Raw genomic sequence first — 14,002 nt, forward strand, 5'->3', positions numbered from 1 at the left:
TGGACCAGAAATCAGATGTCTGGACTTCAGTTTAGTGCAGTGACCAAAGGACTTGAGTATGCATTTAAAAAAAGAAAATTCTTATTTAGATATGCAATGATGCCTAAGAATTACTTTAAAATAACATGGGGTAAGTAGGTTTGAGTATAGATAAAACAAGATTAGTCATGAGTTATCATTTTAATTGGGTGAGGGGTACAAGAGGTCTCATTGTATTATTCTACTTTCTCTCTGTTTGACTTTATCCATAATAAAAGCTTAAAAACCATTTCAGTGTTCAACAACAATGTAACCTGACACCTTAACCCTCAGGAGTCTGAATCAAAAAGAGAAAAATGGCCCTAACCGGTTTGGCTCAGTGGATAGAGCGTCGGCCTGCAGACTCAAGGGTCCCAGGTTCAATTCTGGTCAAGGGCATGTACCTTGGTTGCGGGCACATCCGCAGTAGGGGGTGTGCAAGAGGCAGCTGATCGATGTTTCTCACTCTCTATCCCTCTCTCTTCCTCTCTGTAAAAAATCAATAAAATATATTTTTTTTAAAAAAAAGAGAAAAATGACAGCGCCCTGTGACAAGTTGGGTTAGCGCAGGACTCTGCTGGCACAGGGTGAAAGGCGTTAACAATGGACTGTTTTTCAAATCTTTGGTTTAGAGACCTGTTTCCAGGTGCGTATATATAAATCTTTTTTTTAATCAAGAGATTATTTCAGTTAGGAAGTTTACTCTTTGTCCTTTCTTCAAATGACAGTGCGTACAACTTGTTTAACAGTGCTTGGCTCAGTTCCTGCATGTCAGCCGCACGCCCTAAAACCTGTAAGACAACACGGCTGGAGTAGTGACAGGGACATAGGCCCCTGTCCCCACATGTGCAGTAAACACACCTATCGCCATCCCTCTCACCAGAGCTGTGCTGGTCAGTACTCCAGTGAGCAACAGAGCAGCACCAACTCTTCATCGTGAAGGCACTGAGGCAGGGCAAGTCCCGAAGTCCAAACTGAGGCAACGAAGAAAACTAAACCACTTTCACCTCAACTTTACTGTTGATACTGTTAATGTGCATTTCATTTTTGTCTCATTCTTTGAAAACAGGTGGTCTGTTGAGATGAGTGGCAGCCCCCACTCCCACCCGCCTCGGGGAACCCCCAGTTGCTGATGAAGGCTCTGCAGGGGATGGCCGACCATCCTGAAACCAGAGCAGCTCGCTCTATCCCTGCTGTGTAAGCTTCCTCTTCCTGAGACTTCAGCTGAGACGACCAAGCAGATGCCCAGATTTACATGTTAGATTTTACCTTTCATGCTAATTTTAATGCCGCTTTTCAGTTATGATCACAGATCTAATTCCCCTTGATTAACTGGAAAGGCAAGCAGGCCGACAGTGGTAAGTTTATTAGCTGTTCATCATGTCCAAAGAGGAGAAATGTACAATGAAATGACTGTAGGAGGAAAAAGTATTTGGAGCCAGCTTCTCAATATCACGGAGTCCTTCTTGGAAAGAGAAGGTATTTACAATACAGATACGAGATGGCACACTAACCCAAGATGTCAACAGTATCACTGTGACTCACATGCATGCGTGCAGCCTACTGTGTGCGTGGGTCCTTAAGTACTCACCAAAACAACGAAGCAAGTCTAGTCTCCTAAGTCAGCGTGAGATAAAGAAAGCTAGGATGAAGGCGGATAAAGGTTTGACAAAACAGAAACTATCTATCAAACCCCAAGGTCCTTCTGATACTGTGCTCACTAATCTATTCTTGGTACAGGTATTTAAATTAACTGTTTTTTTGCCTGAACATCATATTATTTATTCTGCTCAGTGAAATAATGCCAGATGCTAATTTTTTAATCTGAAATTTTAGATATTTTATCTAATTTGTCCTTAGGACAATAGATAATTTTAAGACCAAGAGTTATAAAACATAATAATAAATTTAAAAAATAAAACCCACTAACAGTTTAAAAATAAAACATAACACAGCATAATTAATTACAAAGGTTGGTGCTAGAGTATATAATAGCTCCTCATAGCAAGTTGGTAACCAATAAAGGATGAGTGAATTTAGGTAAGAAACACCAACAGACGCTAAGACTAGTGGGTAGAAAGTGGGATGCTGTACCCTGCAACTTGACTAAACTCACTCACCATGACTGGTAGCTTTGGGGCGGACTCCATAGACTTTCTACACAGAAGATCATGTCTGTGAATAGAGTTCTACTTCTTCCTTTCCAGTCTAGAGGCCTTTATTTGTTTCTTGCCTGAGTGTACTGGTTACAACAGAAATGGTGAAAATGGATGTTCTTGTCTCGCTCCTGCTATTGGGGGAAAGTATTAAGTCTTTCACAATTAAGTGATGTTTACATAGGTCTCCTTTATTGAGCTGAGGAAGTTCCCTAGTTTTCCTACTTTTTTGAGGGTTTTTATCAGAAACCCTTTAGCAGTTGGCTTTTTAAACTCTGTGCAAATAGTTGTTGACTAGTCTCTCCTCTCTCGCTCTAAGCCCAGAGGATCTGTTTATCTTGCTTATGCCCTGCTCCTTAGGGTCTCTTTAGTTTTCTGTAAGAAACATCTGCTGTTGCCGAAACCGGTTTGGCTCAGTGGATAGAGCGTCGGCCTGCGGACTCAAGGGTCCCAGGTTCGATTCCGGTCAAGGGCATGTACCTTGGTTGCGGGCACATCCCCAGTAGGGGGTGTGCAGGAGGCAGCTGGTCGATGTTTCTCTCTCATCGATGTTTCTAACTCTCTATCCCTCTCTCTTCCTCTCTGTAAAAAAATCAATAAAATATATTTTTTAAAAAAAAGAAACATCTGCTGCAACAGGCCAGACAGGCATAAGTAGAGTGTTTTCCTGGTATCTGTAGGCCATTCTAGAAAATTGTTGAACCTGAGGAGGGTGTCATAGGAGAAGTAGGGTGGCCTTGGACTTGTGACTGTCATCTGAAGTGGGGGTAACCTTGTGGGACTGAGCCCCTTTAATGTGTGGGATCTGATACTAACGCTAGGCAGTCATTGTCAGAACTGAATTAAGTTACTAGACATCTAATTGGTGTCCAGGGAATTGGAGAGGTGGTGTTAGAAAAGAGAATATGTATTTCGTGTTAAGAGGGGGAAAATCGCCCTGGCCGGGTGGCTCAGTCAGTTGGAGCATCGTCCTGTGCACCAAAAGGTTTCAGGTTCAATCCCCAGTCAGGGCACATACCTATCTTGCAGGTTCAATCCCAGGTTGGAGCATGTACAGGAGGCAACCATCAATGTTTCTCTCTCACAATGATGTTTCTCTCTCTCTCTCTCTCTCTCTCTCTCTCTCTCTCTCCCCCTCCCTCCCTTCCTCTTCCTCTAAAATCAATGAAAAACATATCCTTTGGTGAGGATTTAAAAAATAAATAAAAGAGGGGGAAAAATGCTCATTGTCTCTCTATCAAAAGATTACTGTCCTTTATTGACTAACTAGAGGCCTGGTGCATGAAAATTCATGCACTGGAGGGGGGGGGTCCTTCAGCCCAGCCTGCCCCCTCTCACAGTCCAGGGGCAGGAGGTGACCCAGCAATCAGGGGAAGGCGACATCCCATCACACCTCTGCTGCTGCCACTGCCGGCAGCACAAGCCTCGGCTGGCCCTGGTTACCTGAGCCTCAGGCAGCCCTGGGTGGCTGGGCAGCCGCCATCTGAGGCTTGCCTGCGCCTCGGGCTTTGGCTGGGCAGCCGCCATCTGAGGCTTGCCTGCGCTTCGGGCTGGCCCTGGGCAGCTGGGCAGCCACCATCTGAGACTTGCCTGCGCCTCAGGCCAGCCCTGGATGGCTGGGGGGCTGAGGGGACTAGGGGACTCTGGAGGCAGGCGCGTGGAGCGGCCGGGCCTGCCTGGGGGTTGGCCCAGCCTTGCAGCACACCTGCCACCCCACGGGGCTAAGGAGACTGGGCGCCGCCATCTTGTGGCTATGGGTGCTGCATCTTTGAGGGCGGGGCAGTCAATTTGCATATTCCCTCCTTATTGGCTGTGGGCGCCGCCATTTTAGGGTGGGGCAGTCAATTAGCATATTGCCTCCTTATTGGCTGTGGGCGCCGCCATCTTTGCAACGGCGTGAGGGTAAAATTAGCATATTCCCTCTTTATTAGATAGGATGCCCAGTGTTTCATATAGTCTGTCCATTTTTAATTATTTCAGACAGAAGATAAACTGGTCCCTGTTACTCTGTCTCAATCCAAAGCAGAAATCCTCAAATCCAAGTCTTCCTTTTTTTGTTTGTTTTTTGTTAATCCTCACCCAAGGATATTTTTCTTTCTTTTTTTTTAATATATTTTATTGATTTTTTAACAGAGAGGAAGGAAGAGGGATAGAGGGCTAGAAACATCAATTACCTCAATGAGAGAGAAATATCAATCAGCTGCCTCTTGCACACCTCCTACTGGGGATGTGCCCGCAACCAAGGTACATGCCCTTGACCGGAATTAAACCTGGGACCTTTCAGTCCGCAGGCCGACGCTCTATCCACTGAGCCAAACCATTTAGGGTGATATTTTTCCATTGATCTTTTAAAGAGAGTGCAAGAGAGAGGAAAAGACAGAGAGAAACACATTGATTGGTTGCCTCCTGCATGCGCCCTGACCAGGGCCCAGGCCGGAGAGGAGCCTGCAACCAAGGTATGTGCACTTGACCAGAATCGAACCCGGTACCTTTCAGTCTGCAGGCTGCCACTCTATGCACTGAGCCAAACCAGCTAGGGGAAATCCAAGTCTTCATAACCACCACTCCTGAGGCCTCCTGTACCTACCTCCATAAGGAGTGTCTACTGGAATCATCTGATTCTACATTTGTAGGACACACAAGACCCAAGATGCAGCAAAACTTGATCTCTGTACCAGCAGCCCCTAGCAGAGGCCTGGTGCCTGGGAGAGTCTCAGGAAGTTGTGCTGAACGACCACATGCATGTATGCAAGCCCTGGCACAGAATCCAAGGGGCACTAAGAATACAAGTCCCAATGCCATTCAGAAAGGCTTTCCACCAGGACATCAGAACAAAGTCTAAGTTCTTCACTAGCCGGGAGATTTGGGAAATTTTTTCCCCCTAGTGACAGTAAGAAGAGACCCCAAAACAGGAAGTTCTTTGATAAACTGGACAAAACCCAAGGAAAATGCAATTAGAGTAACTTGCAATTACTCCTTTGTTTTTAATTCTCTTAAAAACTAAATATGTTTCCAGTTGGTGAAAGGGGCCTTTCCTAGGTATCTCTTCAAAAGATAAGAGATTGATAATATTGGTTTTATAAGTATTTACTTAATTTTAGGTCTTTTCTTTCCATCATTCTTTGTTTAAAACCTCTCAAGTAAGAATAATACTGTGAGTGACCTTTTTTTTTTTTCATGAACAAGAGAAAACAAACTATAGTTCTATCCTGATGACCATAACCTTATCTTGATGTGCAGAAATGGTACATAAAATGTGAGAATAAATCATTTCCTAGACACATTCTATAGGACTTTTCTATATTAGATCATAACTACTTTAAAGGTCAAATAAAGGCAAAAGCACTTTCAATCTTAGTATTAAGGCATCATATGGCTCTTTGCAGTGAGCTATGAAACTGCCCCATCTATAGTGAAGTTCATATCCCAGACATAGATAAGATACTAATGGGAGAAGGAATGAATTGTTACGTAGAGACAAGAAAAGCCTGGTATGCCCATCACTGAAGAATATTGAGGGGTATGTTTAAAGCCTTGTTGTGCCTTTTAAAGAGCAAGAGAAGCTAGCTTGACAGGTGTAATATTCCATGAAGGAGGCTCTCACCAAAGACCCCGTCCACCACAGTGCAGGCAATTAGAGCAGATATGTTCTCACCAGGAGAATTCCCAAACACAACACTAATTATGTCACTTCTAGCTTCAAATCCTCCTGGAGGTCTGCACTGTCTACAGAATTAAGAGGGGAGAACAACACTACTATGGTAGCCCTGGCCGGGTAACCCAGTTGGTTGGAGCATCACCCCATTCAATTCCAGGTCAGGGCACATACCTAGGTTGTGGGTTTGATCCCAGGCCAGGGCCTATGCAGGAGGCAACGGATCGATGTTTCTCTCTCACATCGATGTCTCTCTCTCTCTCTCTCTCTCTCTTCCTCAAAACTCAATAAAATCATATCCTCAGGTGAGGATTAACACACACACATACACACACACCAAAAGAAAAAACCACTACTATGATATACATACTATGGGTTTTTCCAGATCTGTAAACCTACACACCAAAAAATGTATTCTCTTCCCACACATCATATAGTTTTATCTAGGGTTTCCTGAAGTATGTTATCTGTTTGTCAGTTAAGTTTGGATACACAGGATTAAGTTTGGGTACACAGGTTTCCTTACTGTAGAACCCGCCAAGCCTTTATTTGTGGATGTCTAACAAAGCTTCCAGAATTCCCCACAGAACACCTCCATGGACCAGCGGCTCAATCCGTGCCTCTTCTCTAACATGCCACCCTCTCCACCTTCCTTCTGCATATCATGAATGGACTTGTTTCTGTACTCTCTGCCTTCTGACCGCACACTCCTCCACCCTCCGGGATCTGGCTTCCGCCTCTATCATGCCGCACACTGCAGTTCTCCAATGTGACCCTGGGCCTCGTGTCCCTTCACCTAGGCACTTGGAGCCTCCCCCATACCTTTCCTCACCCCTCTTGACTTGGCTCACGTCTTTTTTCCACTCTTCTTTTAACATTAAAAATAGAGAGAGGTCCTGGCTGGTGTGGCTCAGTTGGTTGGAGCATCATCCTGTACACCAGAAGGTGGGGGCTTCAATTCCTGGTCAGGGCACATGCCCAGGATGTGAGTTTGATCCCTGATCTGGGCCCGTGGGGGAAACAACTGATCAATGTTTCTCTCTTACATTGATTTTTTTTCTCTCTCTCTTTCTTCTTCTCTATCTCAAATTAATAAAAAAAAAATATATTCTCAGGTGAGGATTAAAAAATAATTTTAATAGAGAAAATACAAAAACATAGCATAAAAATCCTATATTCCCATTCATCAGAAGTGACAACCATTAGACTAAACTAATAATGCCATGTTTGCCTCAAGTCTTTTTTTGACAATAAAAGAACAAAACAGGATAAAGATGAAGTCCTTTGATTTGTTGACAAGCCTATTCCTCTCCTCCTCTCTCCAAAGGCAAGCATGAGTGTGCTGCATATCTTTCCAGTCCACTTTCATATTTTCACATGCAGATGTATGCACTCATGAACAATAAAAATCACTAAGTTTTACACAGAACCTAACACAACGACATCATACAACAAGAATAATTTATGAACTTTCCGCCCTAGCCTGTTTGGCTCAGTGGATAGAGCATCAGTCCCCGGACTGAAGCATCCCGGGTCAATTCCAGTCAAGGGCACATACCTCCGTTGCAGACGCAATCTGTGGCCCTGGTCCAGGTGCGTGCAGGAAGCAACCAATCAATGTGTCTTTCTCATATCGATGTTTCTCTCTGTGTGTCTCCTCCCTTATACCCTCTCCACAAATCAATGGGAAAATATCCTCTGGTGAGGATTAACAATAAATAAATAAATATTTAAAAATATAAACTTTCCTTTTCACTTCATAAGACCTACCTATGCTGACATACGACAAGACCTAATACTGATTTTATCAATCTATCCACATTGATCCCACTGCTTTATTGAAACCTCCAGTTGCTGAAAACTTAGTACGCACCAGCGGTCCCATCTCTAAGTGCTCCACATGTATTATCTTATTTACCCTCCCAACAACCACTGAGATGTTCCAAATGCCTACAGCCAGCACCAGCAGGAAAGGCACTTTTCCAGGGATGGCCAAGTCCCAGGCTGCGCCCTGAACCACTATGCTAAGCTGCCCTCTGACTACCAATAGCCAACTAAGCGCTTTTCCTGTGCCAGGTGTTTCTTATGTATCATGTCCCTTAACTCTCTGAACCATAGAATGTCAAATACAATTAATTATCCCCATGTTAGTGGTGAAGAAACTCAGCTCGAGGAGGTGCTGGAGCCCTGCTGTGAACCATGACTCTACTGCTTCAGAGGCCAAGTCTCACCTAACCTGGGCTAAGTGTAAGATTTACTTAAAAAACAAGTCAAAGATGAGATGAGAAAGATGGGCTGAAGGGAGATTGTGAGAGACCTGAATGGCCAGGTCAGGAGTATGGGCTGACTGGTTACCTGGCATTATACCAATGTCACTAGTCCCTGATCACACAGCTCCAGAGCCTTCTGGGCACAGGAAAAGGATACTTACAGTCATGGACCTTATAGCAGTGCTTCTGCAAGCGCTTAACCTCCCATTCCTCCAGCACGCCGTGAGTCATCAGCAACTGGAGGAACCGCCGGTGGACATCGGTCATGGTGCCCGTTCTTCTTGAGCTACCCTGCATGGTGACGGAGCTAAAAAAGAAGTAAATGAAATCAACTTATCTTTGAACACACCAAAAGCAACGTTCTAGATTTTGTATGAATTTGCATTATCAAATATAAATTTGTTATGGTTTTAAAAATCCAGGTCAACATGCTGAATAGTACAAAAACGAAAAGGACACAAGTCAGGGGCTAGTCAATTGAGTGCTGGGCAGTGGTGAAAAGCGTGGGCTCGGGAGCCAACCAGAGGCCTGCATTCACAGCCTGCTCCCTCACTTAGCGTGTGAAGTTGGGAGACATCACCTTCACGTGCTTCAGTTTCTGATCTGTAAAATCAGAATAATGATAAAAACCTTCTCCACACAATTACCATGAGGATTAAATGAAATATACACATAGAAGCCTGGTAACAGACTAAGCACTAAATAAGTGTTAGCTATTTTCACTATTAGACGATTCTGGATCTGAAACTTGGCTTAGTCACTTACCAGCTCTATGGCCCTGGATAAATTTAGCTGAGGCCCCATATTCTCACTAAAAAATTAGAATAACATTCACTGCTTAGAGAAATGCTAGCAAACATTGAATAAGTGTTAGTTTCCTTCCTTTATCCCAAACCACTAATAAAAGTGACATCGTAGGACTGCAGGGTATTTTCTAAATCTCCTGCTCTCTATTAAAACAGTATCTTTCCACAAACCACAAAGATCAGAGCTGATCAAAAAGCCCGCGCCTGCCAGAGGTCCAGTTGTTGCACAGGGGGCTAAGAGCGTGGGCTCAGAACTGGACAGATGGCTTTGAGACCAGTTCTTGCTAGGCCTGCCTGAGCTTAAAAATCACGTAATCTGTATATTAAAAATACACATCCATGGCCTCTTTCCTGGAGGTTCTGACTGCATGAAGGCCTGGGACTCTGAGACTTTTTTTTTTTTAATATATTTTATTGATTTTTTACAGAGAGGAAGAGAGAGGGATAGAGAGTTAGAAATATCGATGAGAGAGAAACATCGATCAGCTGCCTCTTGCACACCCCCCACTGGGGATGTGCCCGCAACCAAGGTACATGCCCTTGACCGGAATCGAACCTGGGACCCTTGAGTCCGCAGGTCGACGCTCTATCCACTGAGCCAAACTGGCTTCGGCGACTCTGAGACTTTTAACATTCATTTCAGGTTATGCCATGATCTGACAAGAAAGTTGCCATTACTTAGGCAAATATAACACAGAAACATTTTTAGCTAACACGTTTAATCTCCCTGAGCCTTAGTCTTTTCATCTATAATATGAGGATAATAATAACTATATTTAAGGAATAAGTTTAAATGAGATATGACCACCAAATGTTTGCCAAGGACCTGGCACATAGGAGACACAAAAAAAGACTAGTTACTGTTCTTTTCAACAGCATCACCAACTGGACCTCCGAGCTGGAAAGATGATGGCAGTCTCAGGATCAGTTTCTCTGCCTGCCTACTAGCTTCCCTTGAGCCTTTCACCAGCATCTCAACCTCAACAAATCCTACACTGGATTCCTTCTCCTTTCAGCATCTTCAACCCTTTTCCTCCCAAGTGTTCTTTGCAAATCACCTGGTTTATGTGGTACAGTCCAGTCATGCAAACACCACAGACCTGATCCTCGTTGCCCTCAATCTCAGATCCGGCTATCTCTCTCTCTCTCTCTCCCTTTCTCCTCTTTATCCCTCCCTTCCTCTCCCTCCACTCTCTCTAAAATCAATGGGAAAAATATTCTCAGGTGAGAAGGAAATTCCTTTGTCTACAAAAACCTACAGCAAACATAATACTTAGGGACAAGATGTTGAAAGCAATCACTTTAAAATCCAAATTAGGCTCTGGCCAGGTAGTTCACTTAGTTGGAGCTTCATCCCACACACCAAAAGGCTGTGGGTTCCATCCCCAGTCGGGGTGTGTGTGGGAGGCAACCGATTGATGTTTCTCTCACAGTGATGTTTCTCTCTCTTTCTCTCCCCTTTCCTCTCTCTCTAAAATCAATAAAAACATATCCTAAGGTGAGGATTTAAAAAATTAAATCCAAATTAATCCAATGCAACTAAATCAACGCAATTCCAGTCAAATTCCCAACAGGCTTTATGTCTGGGTGTGCTCTGACAAGATGATTCTAAAATGTCATGGAAAACATAAAGGCAAAACGGCAGACATTCTTGGAGAAGATAAAGGAGGAGGACTTGTCCTACCAGGTACCAAGTAATCATAAAGCTAGAGTAATGAATAAAATGTGATAATGGTGTAGAAATAGACAAATAAGATCAATGGAACAGAATAAAGGACTCTGAAACAGAATTGTAAATATGTATGGGTACTTGACATGTTGGAGAAATGGAATGCCAGATCAAAGCAAACTTTTATTTGGCACCAAATAAAAGGTGCCAAAACAACTGATTATCCATACATGGAAAAGAAAAAAAGAACGAGACCCTTACCTCACACTATGTACAAAACTCTATTGCTAAAGATTAAGGCCATAAGAAAGGAAACACTGTGAAACTTTGGTAAAACAACATTGGAGAATATCTCCCCCACCACCACCGTCCCTCCCCCACCCAGGCCACACTGTCTAGGAGAATATCTTTTTGACCAAAATTAGGGGAGGATTTCTTTAAAAGATATAAAAAGTACAAATCATAAAGGATTATAATGATACATTCAGCCTTGTTAAAATTAATAACCTCTGTTCACCAAAAACACCCAAGAATGGGAAAGAGAAAGAGAAGACAAGCTACAAACCAGAAGGTATTTAAAACAAATTTAAGCCACAAAATATTTGTATTCAGAACATATAGGGAAAGCCTACAAATAAGGGGAAGACAGCCATCAGAAAAAAATAAGGAACAAATTTTACAAAAAGGATGCACAAATAATAAATACATAAAAAGATGCTCAACCTCAATGTCATCAGACAAATGAATATTAAAACCGCCGTGATTAATGTCTTAACCATCACCAGATAGGTAAAAATCCTTAAGAGTGGCTGAGACCAAAACTTTCATCCACCACTGGCAGAGTATAAACTCTTATAACCACTTCAGACAACTTGCTATTGCTAGCTCATTTGGGTATCCTTAGAAATCTATTATATACCTTATAGAAACTTTTCTACATTGGCCCCAGGAAATGTTTGTAAAAGCACCATGTAATAGCAAAAATCTGGCAAGAGTATAAATGACGATCAACTGAAGAACACCTACATAAAGCATGTATAATCATACCATGGAATTCAAAGCAACAAAGACCAAATAGAGCTACTCACATCAACAAGGATGCATCTATATTATATGCAAAAGTCAAGTCACACAAAATATATATTAGGATCCCATTTATAAAAAATTCAAAACCTTGCAAAACCGTGCATTGCATTCATTAGTGATACATCAACAGTAAAAAACTACAGAGAAAAACAAGAAAATTAGTAACAATTCTCAGAGCAGTGGTTACACAGTATTTGGCAAGAGGAGTAAAAGATTCAGTGGGGGTTTTGAAGATATGAAAATGTTCTATTTCTTAAGTTGGTGGTGTTCGTTTAATTTTCATTCTTCAAACTTACATTTTTACAGGTATGTTACATATCTTAATAAAGAAGAAATTATGTAAATGTGTTAAGTAACAGCCAAAATAAATGTTAAGGAGAAGGAAGTACAGGAAGGTACAGAATGCTCTAATCTGGGGTAAGAGGGAAATGGGGGTGAGAGATACAGACAGGCTTGCTTATGTCTAGAAATCAGTGATCTCTCTGAAGACTGACTGGGTAGGGGAGGTTAACCATGGGCATGTACCGCCTATCCAAATAATTCAAAAATAGAAACGTTTATGGAATAAGCAAATCTCCATCATAACCATCTGTGCCACGTGCTAGACACAGTGTGAGTGCTTCGCGCCCACGGTCTCATTTACTCCTCACCAGAACCTCAGGAGGAAAGCTCCACTGAGTCCATCTTACAGACGAGGAAGCTGAGAGGGCACCAGGTGGCACACACTGTTAGTGATGGAGACAGGGGGTGCCCTTACAAGAGCACAGTTCAGCAACTGTGGCACACCCAGGCCGCGAGAAGTAGGAGCAGACAGTAATATTAGGAGCCCAGTCCCTTATCTGCAATTCTCCCATCTTTTTTCTGAAAAATCTCTTAAGTTGGAAAACTTGATCTGATCTCAGATGAAGCTATTTATGGTTGTTCCTTATCCCTTAAAGAGTTAGTGCAGAAAGATAGATAGATAGATAGATAGATAGATAGATAGATAGATAGATGGATGGATGATAGATAGATGATAGAGATGTATCTGTGAACATACTAATGTATTGATTCCAAACACTGCCCAGACCCCGCTGAATGTATGCAGAACATAGATATGCACCATATCACCTTCCGAAACCCGAGAAAAGCGGGATTCCGAGCACAGCTAGCCCCAGGGCTTTAAAATAAGGGGCTGTGGGCCGGTACAAAGAAGTTTCATACACAAAACCGAGGGGAGCACGAAGTGCGGCGAGATAACGGAGGGTGCTCGGCGAAGGCCTATTTTATGCATTCAGTTCAGATATATTTTGTATTTTACTTTTTCACCTAATATGATTAGAAGTGTTTTTTCACCTCCTATTACGACTTAAGGCTGTCGTCTGTGAGAGGGACGAGTTTCAGGTCTACTTGCCTCTACTGCCCCTCTCTGGGCCTCGGTTTCCCCCTCAGGAAACGGGAAACTCCCGGGTGCCCGCACCCAGCGCCCCCTCGGCACAGCGCGGGCCGACCGTGGGCCGGACCCCACCTCCCGCCTTCGCTCGCCTCTCGGGACCGCTCGCGCCCGCCCCCTCGGCCCCCAAGCGCGCCCCCGAATTACCCTCCGCGGCCCCGAAGCGCGGGTCGCCCAGCCGGCGGCGTTCGCAGAAAAGCGGTTCGGCCCTCCTTCCGGGCGGAGCGAACGCGGATGCGGCGCTCCCATTGGTGGTCACGCATATTAGCCCCGCCCACTGGATGACACACTTCCTGTTCTCCCGCCCGGCCCGTTGCCATGGCGCCGCGGGAGCATCCGTTAGGTAGGGGAGTGCGCGCTTCCCCGCCGCTCTCCGTGCCGCCGGAGAAAGGGCGTCCGCGCCCTGCCCAGCAGTGACAGACCGCGACCCCGGAGGAGGAAGAGCAGGAGGGCAGCGTACCCCACGCCATGGCCGCGATTCCGCGGGCACAAGCTACTGCCCTGCCCGGGCCTCAGTTTCCCCCGTGTGTAGAACTGGTCGTGTGAGCTCGTGGCCAAGAATGAGGGCTCCGTCGTCAGATATCCTGACTGGAATGCTGACTCTGCCCTTCGCTGGTTGCTGGATCCTGGGCAAGTCAATGAGCGGCGCTGAGCCTCTTGCGTCTGTGAAACGGGGTAACAGTCCCTGGAGACAGCGAGTTTGTGAAGTTGCCAAGAGAACACACGTGGCCGCGCCGACTGAAAGTCACTGCTGCCCTGCAGGGAGCGCTGTGAGAGGTCAATGAGGGGTTAACAGCAGGGAGTGGATGACTAGTGAGTCTCCAGGCGCCCCTGGCCCACGTGTGTATTCGGATCCCAGGTCTGAGCCGGGAGCGCAGCCCAGCGCGGGAAACGGTGCCAATCATGGAGG

General features: G+C 44.5%; 1 protein-coding gene across 1 annotated transcript in view; it reads right to left on the reverse strand.

Annotated features, from left to right (window-relative positions):
- The window catches only part of NSMCE1 (NSE1 homolog, SMC5-SMC6 complex component), a 29,670-nt gene extending 16,371 nt beyond the window's left edge, over positions 1–13,299 (reverse strand). Inside the window, exons 1-2 of the mRNA XM_079760459.1 lie at positions 13,240–13,299; positions 8,261–8,406 (exon numbers count right to left, since the gene is read on the reverse strand). Coding sequence (XP_079616585.1) covers positions 8,261–8,396 — 136 coding nt within the window. The 5' untranslated portion in view covers positions 8,397–8,406; positions 13,240–13,299. The remainder of the gene's footprint in view (positions 1–8,260; positions 8,407–13,239) is intronic.
- Positions 13,300–14,002: the final 703 nt, after the last annotated feature.

This window comes from Cnephaeus nilssonii (assembly GCF_951640355.1).
Source record: "Cnephaeus nilssonii genome assembly, chromosome: 2".
Lineage (NCBI taxonomy): Eukaryota > Metazoa > Chordata > Mammalia > Chiroptera > Vespertilionidae > Cnephaeus > Cnephaeus nilssonii.